This window comes from Acomys russatus, chromosome 3 (assembly GCF_903995435.1).
Source record: "Acomys russatus chromosome 3, mAcoRus1.1, whole genome shotgun sequence".
NCBI lineage: Eukaryota > Metazoa > Chordata > Mammalia > Rodentia > Muridae > Acomys > Acomys russatus.
The window spans coordinates 2269787-2285545 of record NC_067139.1 but is presented as its reverse complement, the minus strand read 5'-3'; the positions used below and the strand labels follow the sequence as shown (position 1 = coordinate 2285545).

General features: G+C 43.5%; 1 protein-coding gene across 1 annotated transcript in view; it reads right to left on the bottom strand.

Moving 5' to 3' along the window:
• Gli3 (GLI family zinc finger 3) overlaps positions 1-15759 on the bottom strand; it is a 277309-nt gene that overhangs the window by 69902 nt on the left and 191648 nt on the right. Inside the window, 3 exon segments of the mRNA XM_051167959.1 lie at positions 7123-7324; positions 11875-12021; positions 14801-15006. Of these exon segments, the coding sequence (XP_051023916.1) occupies positions 7123-7324; positions 11875-12021; positions 14801-15006 (555 nt within the window).

The window sequence follows — 15759 nt, the reverse complement described above, 5'->3', positions numbered from 1 at the left end:
TGCAGTCCTTTACACTGGAAGAGCTGACTGTTTTTAACGTTAAAATGACAACAAGGGCGGCTACACTACTCAGCCAATGGACCTGCAACGGTAAAAGCAGTAGTACATTACAGTCATGAAAAGTATTGTATTAAAACCATCTCATTTGTTTGTTAACTTTTAAAACACAGTATTTCTCCCAAAGACAACAGTTTCTCCTTATAGTAACTACACAGTTCCCTGACCCTACATACACAATGTGGCCAGAGGTGGGTTTTTAACCCTTTCTTGTTTCAAACCACAACAAAGCTGGGGGCTATGGGCAGCCTGGCAGTTAAGTATGCCACACCTTTGATCTACACTGATAACAGCAGAAAGCCTCCTGGGTTTCTGATTTCATCTCTGAAATCTCTCAATAAGCTGAAGTGGGCTGAAGAGAGGTGGACAGCAAGGTAGCTAATGAGAGAACTAAGTTACAGGGGAGCCATAAATGGTAAAAAGACAGAACAAGTCACAAAGGTGGTGTTCCTAAATCACAGTGGACTGTGTAAACACCAGGCGGCTCCTCTGGAGTCTATGGTAACGCTTGCCTTAACTGTAAACTGTACTCTCCATAATGGCGATCAGTAGCCACCAATTTTCTGATGTGCCATGGGCAGTGAACTTTCCTATCTAACATGGGCTTGTTTATCTTGAGATAGCATCTCAAAGCTCTTTATGTAGATCAGGTTGGACTCACAGAGACCCATGTCTGAGTGTGAGGATTAAAGATGTGTGCCATCACACTCTGAAAAGAAACTCGCTTGATCATATCGTAGTGCTACAATAAATTGGGGCAGAAAAAAAACAGTTCTGTAAAAACAGAGGAACCTTGCTTTCTGGCTCACACCTCTCTTAAACCTGCTGCTCATGAACAGCTAAGTCTGGGTGTAAAGTGAGGCAGCAATGAGGTCTCAGAGGTGCCACGACTTGAAAACCCGACCTGAGAAGAGCTGCATTCCATTAACCCAACTTCCTAGTCACTAGTCACGTGGGTTGGGCGCTAAGAAAGCCACTCACTTCCAGCTCTGGAACTTACTATACAATAGCTGCCGCTCACAGAGCAATGCTCTCCAGCTTTGTAGAGAATGGCCTCACAGCTTCCATCAATTCTGTAGGTACAGATGTAGGCATACACACACACCCATGTGCTTATACTTGAGAGCAAACAAAATAAAAACTACTTCCATCCATAAAAATTCCTAAGGCACATTTACTGGAAAATCCAGCTAAGCCTCAGCAAGAAAGAACGAAGAGGTACAGACCCACACACTCAAAACGAATGTGTCTTAACATTTCTGTTCTGGTGCGCACACTCAGAGTAACCTTGGAGGATGTGTGTTGTCAGGCTTCCTATCGCGAAAGTGTTGTACAAAACTAAGATGCTACTTGCCACCAGGCAGCCATGAACAGCCACAGCGATGGCACATCCTGCGGTAGGAGTTGCACTTCAAATCGGTGAATGGCTGAGCGTGTCCACACGGTTAGAAAGGGCGTGCCCTGGTGAGCAGCATCAGCTATTATTACTTCACTCGTGTGAGCGGTACTTCCAAGTATTGTTTTGGCTATGTTCCAGGCACTCGAGAACTTCTAGAGGAAATACCAACCTGGTGAATAGGAGGAAGATTAGAGGACCCACCAGACTGAGACTACTAATTATAGGCTTTTGACAGTCCCCTCACCCCTCTGAGCATGTCTTCACAGCCATCGCTAGCCTCCCAGAGTCTCTGAAGCTTCCCACTGTTCTTACGGCATTGGTCTTAGACATTGCATAACCTAACTCTGTCTAAGTCCTCAAGCTTGTGCCCTGGCTGGCCTGCCATTACCTGACTGTCTTCTGGTCCTCTGGTCCAGTACCAGTTCTTCAGATGGCCTACTCCCCCCATCCTGGGATCTACATGCTCAGCATTCTTCTTAGACAGGCGCAGAAAGCTTTTCCTAGGGTGGCTCCCATTATCTTACAGGGTCTCAGCTTCCTGGTACCCGGGTCATCTTCTCTACAGCAACGGCCAGCAATCAAGCAGGCTTATTCAACCACCCGCTCATTCATTCGTCTCTGCTTGGAGTCATTTCTTCCTGCAAGTTCCAGGAAGGTGAGGCTCTCACTTGCTCATTCAGCAGCCTCTGCCTGCACCCAGCTTGTTGAGGGAATGAATAATTCAAAGAGAACTGTCTCTTTAAGAAGATACTATTAACTACTTGACTAATATTAAGGAGGAAGAAAGGGCACCTCATAATTTTTGTGTCTCTAGTATAAGCAAGACATTTGCTCCCATGAGCTGCACACAGCCAGAGAACCTACACTGGTTCCTACCTCCCATCAGGCAGCTTCCATACACCTGGAAAACGCATCCTTTATTCCACAGGGTTCTTACACCAGCAAAGGATGAGTGTGTACAGAAGAGAGGGCAGAGGACACAAGAGTCACCCAGGCCAAGCTTGCCTGGACAGACAATAGGGCAGCTTGTGAGAACTGTGAGGTTGGAGATTTGTGGGTGATTGATAAGGTAGAACAAGAGATATAACGTTTATGGAGATGATTCCCCTAACCATACCAGATCTTAAACAGCCTTTGAGGAAGCCGTCTTTACGTTACTCCACTGAACTGACAGGGAAAAAGCCACACTGGTGTACGGGGCATGTGCACCCGATTTGCATTTGGAGAAGAGGAGGGTCATGTGAAATGCCTTCTCTTCCCATGATGGCTCAGTGTCTGGGGGGATGGGGTTGGCAGGACAGCCTTTGCAATCCAGTGGAAGTAATGAGTGACTTACAACGTCAGGTTTAATTGTGGATTGAGGACCACGCTGCTTGATGCTGGAGTCTTCAGTGGAAACCTTCAAGTGAAGGAGAACTTAGAATTTCTTTAAAGGAAATATTTTATAATATGGCTTTTGTTTTTGTTTGTTTTGTTTTTTAGTGACAGCAGCTATGGGATAAAAGGGGCTTGAGATACATACCCAGTCTGACAGACCTAAGTACTATGGTCAATGCACCAACAGATTTTTCAGAGTTCTTGTTTTTTTTTTTTTTTTTAGATTATTTTAAAAATACAAAAATAATACACCAACAAGACAAGCACTTGTAATTTTAAGCCTTTATTTTCTATCAGCTTCTCTGTTCCTAGATATAATGTATCTATGTATGCATTAAGTACACCTATGTGTAACATAAATCTGTGGGAATGCAGAGTAACATCCCAATAGATCTTAACTTCTGGAAAACCGGAATCACTCACTAAAAAGGGGTGAAGGGTATTCTCACTGTTCCCTGTTGGGGGGACCTCCTTAGTTTACTCATTCAGTAACCATCTGTGGTGCCCTGTCGATGGGAGAGGACAACAGTGGTGCAGAGATGTGAGTGACCAGTTCTGGTGCTTGGCTCCACCTCAGGAAGATGGAGCCCAACTGATACCTGAATGATCACTTTATTACCTAACAGCACCCTTACCAACTTAAAATAGCATCCTTAGCCTATGCACTGCCACCATTAATAGTGACTAGGCACTGGAAAACGGTGAAAGTCAGGCATGTTTGGGGTGAAGCACTGAGCACTGGAACACAGGTGGTACTGGTCCCCACTAAGTGTGGTGAACTGTCCAGCTTCCTCCTTCCATGTGCCTGTCCTCGCATCCAATTCAATGCAGACATCAAATGTACTTCCTGCTCAGGTTTTCTTGTATTGTTCCCCTTCAAAAAGGCATCTGCCCTGAGGGTGTCCACACGCATCTTCCCTTTCCCTGCCATTTTCTGGTCCCCACTTGACTTTTTCTGAGTTGGTTTATTTAGGCCTAGGACCAACAACACACCAAAGTTCCTCTGACAAGCGGAGATGATGTGCCCATTAGTACAATTACTACATTATAACAGCACATGGCAGCTCATCACGTACCGGACTACTTTCTCTGTAAAAGGCATACTGTCTGAACACACCACTAATGTGCATCAGAGACTAAGGTGACCCATTAGGAGAGAGAGGATATGTGCAGTGGATGTACCCATGTTTTTGTTTTGGTCTCTACTGTGAGATGGGGAACAGTGAGAGAACAGGTGATGTTTGTCCATCCACTAGAAGTCGAACCACCTCCTGCAGAAGCTCATCTTAGTACAGACTCTGAGAGGACACACATACATGAGCCCAAAACAGGAGGGGGCTTTTTGGGTCTTGGTATTGTTTGGCTGTTCATCTCTCCAAGAGAGAACAGCTCCAGAGAACGCTTTGAGGCTCTGGGTTCTGGCTGCTGTTCCAGGTTCCAGCAGCAACTTTGGTGGAATTGCTGGTCTGCTGAAATCCTGCTGACTGCATGGGAGGGGAATCGCTCCCATGAACTGAGTCCAAAAAGGTCTACTTCTCCTGTTCCCATTAACCTCTTTTCTCTCCTATCTAGGGTAGGTGGGTTGGAAGGGAGGTGTAAGCATTAAAGAACCCCAAATAAAGTAGGTTTGGAAAAGGCCGAAACCTACGGATATGCATGAAAAGAACTCAAGGCTAGAAAGAAAATGAGTATGGGATGGCCCTGGGTCACCTGACTGCCACAGGATCTTTTGAGACCTCACTGTCTTTAAACTGAATCATCTTTTGCCACTTTTAATGAAATGATCGTTGTAATTCAGGGTGCCAGTGGCCTGTGAAGTGTGGTGCCTCCTTCTCACAACAGATGTAAGACATCATGAAGATGCTGGGTACTTGGACATGTATGTGGCACACTCTATCCTGAATCCTAAGACACTGTAAAACATACAGCAAAGAAGTAGGAATAACTAAGAGAAGAAAGAACTGTTCACAAAGTAATTCTGGGCTAAAGGTGTAGCTCAGTGGTAGAGCACCCGCTTAGCACAGCCAAGGTTCTGAGTTCAATCCCTGGCACTACCACCTCCCCACAAAATGGTTTGTGTGACTATCATTTGTGCGAATGTCACAGTCTGTGACATTTCTACACAGATGCTTTAGCCAAGTCACATAACTCCAAATTCTCAGCAAATTAAGATATAGTTTATGGTAGAAGATGCCAGAAGAACAGGAACAAACTGCCACTGGTTGGAAAGGGAGCAACAGGCTGAAACATCACTGATGTAGCACACCAGGCCAGTGGTACTGTCTCTTAGAAGTACAATGCAGGGTCATTTCTCTTTCAACTTTACCCAATGAGAAGAAAGTTTGTCCCACTATGGACCCATATCACCTTTAATCCCTTTCAGACCCTTTCAGACACACTGGATATCTTACCTGCAGCTGTTAAATATGCAAATTAGGGCTAAGGCTGGGATCTGATAACAGACAAACACCAGAAGCCTACATTTGTAACTACACTAGCAGATCCTGAGACACCTTAGACCTATGTGCCCATTACACATCGCTACCTGAGACACTCCAAACCCTACACTATGTGCTGACTGTAGTCATGTGAGCAGGCGTTTGCTTCATTCCATATTTCCACTTCTTATCAGTCTATGAAAGCATAGCAAAAAATGAAAATCATGGTTTATTATAATAATACTAACTTCCCTGCCAATGAGAATTGCTGATAATTGAACCAGAAAAGCATGACAACTGCACAGGAAAATGTTCTAGTGAACAATGATATGAGTTATACTTAATACAAATGGAGGCAGTATTATTTTATTTATTTGTATTTTTTGAATTGCTGATGTTTTCCAAACATGTAAAGTTACATGGAAAACCCATCAATGGATAACTAGAGCTCTTGCCCATTTAGAGAAAATAAATAAGATACATTTTTACTTACTAAAAGCAAGGCTAGAGAAAAGAGCCATTAGGTTCTATGTTCCATTTACTTACTGTGCCTTCTTGGGGTTTTATTTTGTTTGTTTGTTTATGTTTTTGACAGTATGTTCAGTAGCCCAAGGTGGACAAGACACTATGTAGTAGAAGCTGGCCTGATGTTTTCTCCTCCCAAGTGCTGCCATCAGCCAGTCTCACTAGTATGTACTCTCAAAATGAAGAACCGCCCACAGCCACAGAACCAAAATTCCAAGATTGCTGGTGAGTGAATTCTTAGACCACATTGGAAATAGTAAGGAAAATGAGGGCTAAGGATTGTAACCAGGATTATTAAGTTAACTATTAGAATCCTGATTAGATGTGTAGCTATCACTTAGAACTAGTCTGGCTAAAGCAAAGCGACCGGCTGATGGAGCAGTAGACTATCTCACAAAATCTTAGCACAGATTCAGGATGTTCCTTCTGTATTCTGGGATGCCAGTCCCAATCTGATCATTAGCAATAAGAAGTATTTTTTTATTTATTCATTTATTATATATGTATACAGTATTCTGCCCAAATGTATGCCTGCACACCAGAAGAAGGCACCAGATTTCATTAAAGATGGTTGTGAACCACCATGTGGTTTGCTGGGAATTAAACTCAGGACCTTTGGAAGAACAGACAGTGTTCTTAACCTCTGAGCCATCTCTCCAGCCCCAAGAAGTATTTTTATAATAGCCATTTTTATATCCTGTGCATTCATGTAAGGGCATGTTTAAAATTGCTTCACTGTTCAGCAAAGATGGTCAAAGTTCTTATCTTTAAAAGAAAGTTGGGGGGAAAAGTAAGCTGGAAATGTGTAACTAAAAATATATAAATAAATATGCCTTTACTAGATTTCCTGTTAACTCTCTAGTGACTGGCCCAGTGGGACCCCAAACCCTGTACATCGGTTTTCTGCTGAGCTAAAAACACTGTTCTGAAGTTTTCTGCATTCTCAAAGTGTCCCTCTCCCTTGAGAACAGTATGGTAACTTTGTCTGTCTTTTTTCCACACACTGGGCAACCAGGCAGAGTTAGTTTTTACTCTACATAACTATTTGCAAAACAAGAGCTGGATTAAAAGATCTCAAATTCTCATTCTCAAAGAAGTGCATCTCATCATAACTGAAAAACTGTCACATAAGAGCCACTGACTAATGGACACTAACAAATTAATTCTGGCCCATTGTTGAGGTACTTGACCTGAATCCTGGTATGGTAGGCAGCCTGTTGCTTCTTTCTTCCTCTCAGACCACTGGGACTGCAAAAGGATTGCCGGTTCATTTGAGCACCGACATTTCATGACAAAGACACATAATGGATTCAGGAAAGTACGCACCTGATGGCGCTTGCCGATAAGTGCCCATAGGAACCACTTGCTGAAGAGCTGCTACGGGAATTGTTGAGAATTGTGACCAAGGAGTTAGGAGATGTTCTTATCATGGTCTGAAGGTCAAAGCTATGATCCGACAGTGGCGATATAGACAGTGTGCGTTTTCGGCTGGGCCTGGCTGACAGCCTGGGGCTGGGAAATCTGGTGCCTGTTACAGAAACAAAACAAAACAGAACTTGATTACCTACAGCCAGAATCTATACACTATTGACTGCCGCTTCTCCGTGCAAAAGGGAAAGGGACAAGAAGTTGGCAACATGTGGTGACAAGCATCTCTCCTCTCCCTCGTGATCTACTGGCGACAATTGAAGAAATTAGAGCAAAATATTTATCTTCCAGGGGCTTACCACAGAGGAGCGCTGTTTATTAATGTGCAGGCAAAATGATAAATTGCTCAACAAAAGGGAGAGACTTTTATGTGTTATCCTTCTCATTTCTAATGATTTATGAATCTGACAGCTGCTTAGATATTCCCATCATTAATTCACCACGAGCGACAAAGACAGAGGTTCCCAGAGCTGCAACACAATGAGTGACCTCTCTACTCTAATACACACCATTTTAAGGCAGTGAGTTGAATGACAAAAAAAAAAAAAAAGAATGAAAGCATGCTAAAATAAGCAATTCTGCCTTTCTCCATGACTCCAACAGTTAAATGCTCCCCGTAAACATACAGCATCAGGAAAGCAACTTATAAACGCACTGTCCTGAACTCATTGTATTCACTTCGGGGTGATTTTGTACCCCACCAGTTGTCAGAAAGCCTCTGGCTGTCACGGTTCAGGGCGTGCTATGGACATCTAGTGGGAAGAGGCCAGACTGCTGCCAAATCCTTGGAGTGCACAGAGCAGTCCTGCCACACACGGTCTTGGGCTCAGTGGTATCAAGATAGGGGGTTCGTTTCCTAAAAGCCTTCTCATCTAAGAATATATATTCTATGTTGTTGATTGTGGTGGTTTCTAAACTTCCCAAGGGGGGTGGCATAAACCGTGCAAGCATGCTAACGAGGCCTGACACGCCTAGAGACATTGAAATGGACCTTTCTTCTCCATTAAAGAACTAACAGTCTTTAAACTTCACGAAAAAACCTGCTGACAACTTCTTAATCTGGAGGTTAGTACCTCCACCTAAGTCCATGGCCACTCAATACAGTGGTTTCTACCTGAAGGTTCACAATTAAACAGGATTTGCACTCAAATTTGTTAGATGTCAAGATCTTGGTCTTGGGGCACAGCAGAGAATTTGGCCATTGGTCTACCCCATTTTTGGAAGGTCAGTTTACAAGCTCAATGAGGGGATGAGAAGAGTGTCTTGCCAGATAAGAAGCAAATCAATTATTATTAATTTAAAGTACAAATAGAAGATTTTATACTTCAGAGCTTACAGGGACACAGCAAATTTGCCTTATTTACAAAACTAAATGGTGGCATGGTGGCGCACTCCTGAAATCCCAGCACTGGGGGAGGCAGAGGCATGTGGATCTCTGTGAGTTTGAGGCCAGCCTCATCTACAAAGTCAATTCCAGGACAGCCAAGGCTGCACAGGAAAAGAAGAAGAAGGAGGAGGAGGAGGAGGAGAAGGCAGAAAGAATGAGGAAGAGAAGGAGGAGGAGGAAGAGGAAAAGAAGGAAAAATCAAGAAAACTAAAATAGTAGACAATCTTTAAAAGACAACCAAAGGAAGAAAGAAAGGGAGAAGAAATAATGGAATTGCTCTCTAGAAAATTCAATGGGAATATTTTCTTCAGAGATGCAATATTCTGTCTCTGTATGTCTGTCTACCATACACAGTTGTGTGTGTGTGTATGTGTGTGTGTGTTTTATCCCATTGGCCTTAAACTGATAATCTTCCTGCCTAGCCCTGCCTCCCAAGTACTGGAATTAAAAGTTTGTGTCACCACAGCAGACCTCAGACAAGGTAACAATCCACCATGCTCTGAGATAATTTAATGAAACAGATGACTATGGAAGGCCTTACAGTTGATCTCACAACCATAAACAGCAGCAGAAAGTGGTGGAACCGTCCACCCTGTGTCACCACTCTGAATGACAAGCACGGCACCTTCTCAGTGTAAGCACGGATGGTAATCCCAGCTCTCTGTGCACTTCTACTACCTAAAGGGGCATCTCATTTTTATTATGCCTTAAACGTAACTACTTTACATTTACTCACTGCAATAAGCTAATTTCATCATGAAAGGTTTTAGTGGAGAAATACTTGTCGTTTCCAGACAATCGGAAGGACAGACCAGATTTACTGTCAGCTTTCCCATAACCCTTCACAGTAGCCATTTACCGTGGGACGCAGACGTGGCAAGATAAGGAAGACATTCTTCATCCTTGCCACATTTGACTTTGGTAGGGATGCTCAAGTTTGACCCCAGCCTTCTAACCGGAAGTGACGCAGGAGGTGACGTAATCTGATACCATGAAACACAGGAAGCCTTATATCTACCATACATTATTCAAAATCGGGGGCCAGAACCTAGGAAGACCTTCTGTCAAACTCTTCAGGTCACAAAAGGCTGGCTGGAAAATGTTCTCCCTTTCTCTCTCTGAGAATAGCACTGTTAAGTCAGTTTCTGGTCATCTGTACAGCATGTACTTCAGGAGTCCCTGCCCTCCCGACCCCTCCAGTTCCCCATCCCCTGTCCAGGATGCTTCTTATGGGAATTAGAGGCTCCAGGCAAGAGCTATCAGAGTTATGAATAGACCTGCTTAGTCTCCGTGTTACACCAAGTACTCTTCCTTCTGTGTCAAGTCATCCCTCGCGAGTCACGCCACGTGCCAATTTTGCAGAGGTAGAAATCTAACACAAAGCCTTCCAGGTGCTAGGTGAGCATACTACCACCACCCTACAAGCCCAGCCAGAGCCTTCCTACTGCTCCAGCACAGACTGCTCCAACCTGGTTTCTGTTAATTGTTTTTGTTTCTCTATTCTAATAAAAATTTCTGACAGAGAAAGAGGAGCTTTCTTTTCATGTGATGAATGATAGGACATCTAAATTCCTATTTAATGACACTCAATTTACCATAGACTCTGGCAAATTAAAATTCCTTTAATTAGTTTTTACAAAGTAAAAGGGTAGCTTCATCCTTTATTTAGATAAAAAAAAAAGTCACTGCCTGGCTAAACACATTCTTATCAAATAGGTGAAATAACGCATGCTGACCTTCCAAGGAGTCTTTCTTATTTTAGTCCTTTATTTGCAGATTTTTAAATAACTAATTTGCATAATAACGGTGAACTGCCCCTCCCCAACAATTGCTAATTGAAATGTGGTTATGATGAATCTGAAACTTGAGCTCTTTATGCTACTGATTCTAACCACAACAGAACCCCCACAGAGGGCGCAACCCAGATCTTTCTCTTGGTGGGTGGTACATGCTGCCCAAGAGAGGCCAGCACCAGGCCACACTCCTTTGGGGTGCACCAAAGTGGTCCCGTTTGATTAGCAGACTCAGATGTCAGTTTTTATTCCTGTGTGGACCAACCATCCTCTTTATTTCACAAATCTGAGGCCTAGATTAACAAAAGCACATCCCTGACAAGGATAACTCCAAACAGACGCTAGCTTGAAAGGCAAGTGTTAAGCGCCACTGCTAGAAAAACCACACTTTCCCTGCCTTATGACATGGCAAGGCTTTAGCTTAATTCTTCAAGACCCTGCCAAAGCACACTTACTCACTGAACAGGTCCTTTCAGAGATGAGTGCTCTGTGGTGCTCTAAAAAGACATTATCATAGGCCCACTGTGACCCAAAGGAATCCTAGTGTGCCTGTAGGTACCCCCAAGCGATATGCAAATCAAATGATCTTTCCTTTCCTTCATTGCCAGGTACTAAAATCTGGAAATTTTCCTGGTTTCTTCCATGTTCTTAGCAGCTATATAGGGTCTTCATGAAACACAGTGTCTTAATATAAGAGTGTGTGACTGGAAATAAATCATGCCTTACGGTTTCTTGATATTTTTTTCTTTTTTTTAATTAATTTATTCTTGTTACATCTCAATGTTTATCCCATCCCTTGTATCCTCCCATTCCTCCCCCCCCCATTTTCCCCTTATTCCCCTCCCCTATGACTGTTCCTGAGGGGCATTACCTCCCCCTGTATATGCTCATAGGATATCAAGTCTCTTCTTGGTAACCTGCTGTCTTTCCTCTGAGTGCCACCAAGTCTCCCCATCCAGGGGACATGGTCAAATGTGAGGCACCAGAGTACGTGAGAAAGTCATATCCCACTCTCCACTCAACTGTGGAGAATGTTCTGACCATTGGCTAAATCTGGGTAGGGGTTTAAAGTTTACCGCCTGTATTGTCCTTGGCTGGTGCCTTAGTTTGAGCGGGACCCCTGATATATTTTTCTTAATGCTTAATTTCTAAAGGATAAAATCCTTGAAACCATGGAGTGGCCATGTAAAGTCCATCCAGGTAGCAAATCTGTTTCTTCATTTTCATACCACAAGAAGCAGAGCAGGATGATTTCTTCATCAGCTACATTTCTAGTCCAGCCACCAAACTACAATTCTATGCATATTTTATTTCTCCAGGAGGCACACATCATTTCAGGCTGGCTCCTTCTGTGGAAACTTACTTTAGATTGAAAATGTAGCCCATCACCTGACCTGGGCTGCCTTCCCTCATTTTCCTAGTTAGCTCTGACTACCCTCTAGGACGCCAGCAACCAGGCTTGTCACTTACTATCCATAGCGTGAAGGTACTCCATGTGGATGGCCCCCGCACCGGCAGTGGCAGCTGAGGGAAGAATGTCTGCATAGGGGCTGCGCTGGCCTGTCAGCAGGGCCATCTGGTGATAGTACTCCGCCGGGCTCACTCCAGCATGGGGCGCTACAAGAGGAAACAGGACAGTGACAGTTACAAGAAGGACGAGCAGCCACTCCTTCGGGAGCATCCTCAGTCCTCTTGTGGTTTAGCCTTCAAACACAACGCTTTTTATCGCTCTGTGCAATGACACTGTTCTACGTCTGCATTCACTGGTATAATGTGTCTTCATCTGAGAGGAAAACTGGAGGAATAAAAGTAGTAAAATACATTATAAAAGTTTTGTTCTTCGTTTAAAGAAATTAACATGAATTCAAAATGATTACGACATATATAGTCATGTGTCTCTTAAGACGGGACATGTTCGACGAATGTGTCATTTAGGCAATTTTGTCATTTTGGGATCACAGAGCAGACACATATACACTAAGGAAGCAACGATGTCAACTAGACAGTGTGATTTATGGGGAGTCTAACACACACCAACTTGTCCCCGCGTTGGTACCAGAAATGATGGGCTGGATGGAGACGGTCATGACTGACTCCCTCCCCGTGCAAAGAAAATAGTTTCAGATAGACAATTACTGTATGTTCATACTTCTTACAACAGTAGACAACTCAGACAACTGTGATATCTTTCCAGACATACTTAAAATACTTCCCTAGGCTCCTGACAGGAGTGTCTGAGTTAACACTCACTAACACAAGAAGTCAGAGTTTACAAGAGAGAAAAAAGGGCAGCACAGCATTAATGACACACAACTGAATGATAAGCTGCAATTTCATGATCCAGAATTTAAAAGCTCTCTTTTTCATTTTTCCCCCACTAGAAAATCAAAAAGAAAATGTACCTATCAATCTGGAACAATTTGCTGGTAAGAGTCAGTCTTACATGACTAGGATAATAATTGGTTTCCACCTGCCAATTTACGTGCAAAAGCAGCAAGATATTGGAGCTGTACTGAGGGTGGCCTCTAGATTTTCAGAAATATGGATTCAAAGAAGGTAGCTAGGAGCCAAACGTAAAGTCATGTTTGTAAAGTGCTTAAGGCACCGCATTTGAGCAGTGGAGGTTTACCTCGACTAGCTACAGGGAGAATCCTGGCAATAGATGTTTTGGATTGATGTCCACATGCAATATTTTTTATGCAAGATACATAGAAAATATTAGACTACAAGAGGAAAATATTAGTGAAATTATTTGGCTGGGTACTGTGGTGGCTTAAATTAGAAATGTCCCCCAAAATGAGTAAGTTCAAATACTTGGTGAACAGTTACTGAAACTTTTTTGGGAAGGACTGAGAGGTGTGGCCTTATTGGGAGGAAATGTGACATTTCGGGTGAGCTTTGAGGTTTCAAAGGCTTACACCACTGCTAGTCGCTCTCTTTCTCTGTCTCCTCCCTGTGGATAAGGAAGCTCTCAGCTACTGCTCCATTGCTATGCCTGCCTGCCTGCTGCGAGGAGATCATACGCATCAAACTGTAAGGCCCAGTACATGTTTCTGAAAGTTGCCCTGGCCATGGAGCCTCTTCACAGCCATAGAAAAGTAACTATGACAGTTCCTAATTACAGTCTCTCATGAGACAGGAAGGGGAAGGCAGACCCACCAATCAATCAATGGATATTAATTCACACTCATTAAATGCAGGCGGTGAGCATGATTTCCATAAAGTAACCACAAGAACCAGGTAGGTGAACAGTGAAGTTTCTACACATCAGACACAGGTACAACTCCACTTGCACCCTGAGATTCTTTCTCACTCCTGTCTGTTTTCCTTATGGTTATTTTTCACCACTTTCCTTTACCAAGAAGAAAAAAAAATCAAACTCCAAGCATAAAAACAAACATGTTTTACTTTTTGTAGGTTTTTAGATGTGAATATTGTTCAAGTGAGAAAATGTATCCCTTGGTTACATTGCAAAAATATTCACTGCACTGAATTCTTAAAAAGAAAACATAAGGGAAAGTAGTTGTTTCTAGAAGATGGATATTCCTGGAAATACATGAGGAGAGATGCTTCCTCAGAAGCTTAGTACCCTGGCCGGTGTGCACAGACAGCCTCGGAATATAGTTCCTCTGTTAGGATTAGGGGTGCGGAAGTCATAGCCAATCGTGTGGTGAAATGAACTGCACAGTACCTCTTACTGCAGCACCAGCAGTGGCCTGTGTTCTGCAGTAGGGCATGCACACCCCCATCAGCAATTCGTAAGGCTTATGCAATTCTGTGTCTTAATGCAGAGTTGGCCAGTTGTAGGCAAAGGTTTGTACATACATGGAAGATACAGTGAATCTTTTCTTCCAAGCTTTGTGGAATAGGTTGTAACTTGACAGGAGGGTATGAATAACCAGCTCCAAGAGCTTTCAGTTTCATCAGGATCCCCAGACAATATGCACGGGAGTTTGTCAAGCTCTGTCCTCAGAGCCATGTCTATATAAAGGTGTCTTTCCATCGTACAGAGCACAAGAGCATTCATTAGAAGATGGACAAAGCACCCCGGGAACTCACGCAGGCCTGGGGATGCCTGCAGGGCTTGTCTGATCATGTGTGCAGTGCAGAGCAAGGGAGCACCCACAGCAAGGAGGGGAGTCAGTAAGATGTCGCCCATAGTCCCAAGTTATTTAATTCCTCTCTAAACTGCTACGCTTCCACGAGAATACGGACGCCACCACCCACAGAAGCAGTGTGAGCTGTAAGCTGGGATTAAATGTGAACTTAAAGCACTTGTCCCAGTGGCTGCCATGTGGGAAAACCTTACCGTGCACTGGATCTGCTTTATACAACATCACAAAGGGAATGCAAGAGCCACGGCTGATCTTCGGAAGAGGACTTGTGAGAGACTTACCATCTGTAGGACTCAGCCCTCGAGCAGCTGAGATCATGGAGAGGGACGGGCTGCTGTGCAGGGAGCGGATGTAGTCCACGTACGGGTTGATGTAGGGGTGTGGGGGGCTGAAGGGGGACTCGGAAGCTGCCGTGGGGTTCCGGTGTGGGGAGATCCTAATGAAGGGCAGGTCTGGATACGTTGGGCTACTAGATAGGGCAGAAGGCCTGGAAACAGAGCAGAAGAGACAGACACGCATGAGACAGGCATCCCTAATATGGAACATATACGTGTTCTTCATGTTTGTGAAGAAACGTAAGGTTTTAAATGAACTCAAGGTGCCCTGGCAAAAATTGTCAGGAATAAACCAATCTTTATTACTCTTACCTTAATATCAGGATGGTGAAATCCAGGTAGAATACCATCTAAATAGCTGAGCAAAGAAAATTGACTTCTCAGCTATTTCATAGCACTCTGAAGATAGGTTACAAGGGGAAAAAAGGAGCTAGCCTTAGCCACTTAGTTACAACTAACTACCTGTGGTAGTAGGTACCTGTAATACCAGAACTCACAGGCTGAGCCAGAAGGGTCATAAGTTCAAGGCCTATGGTACATTTATCAGCTCAAAGCAGCTTAGGACACTGTCTCAAAAAATGGATGAGGTTTCAGCTTAGTGATAGAACAAATGCTCATCATGCACAAGGATGTGGGTTTGATCCCAAATATAACACACACATATGCATAAACACACACATGCACACACATGCACAAACACACACATGCACAAACATACACACATGCAGAAACACATGCACACACAAACACACACACACACAAATATACAAGGTCAGCCATTAGCTTCCCCCATGAAGAAAATTCTCTTAACAGCCAACTGAACCATGACTCTATTTTCCAAAAGACACAAATATTATCCGCACCATTTAAAATTTACTTCATACTTCATAGTGTTTCATTATTAA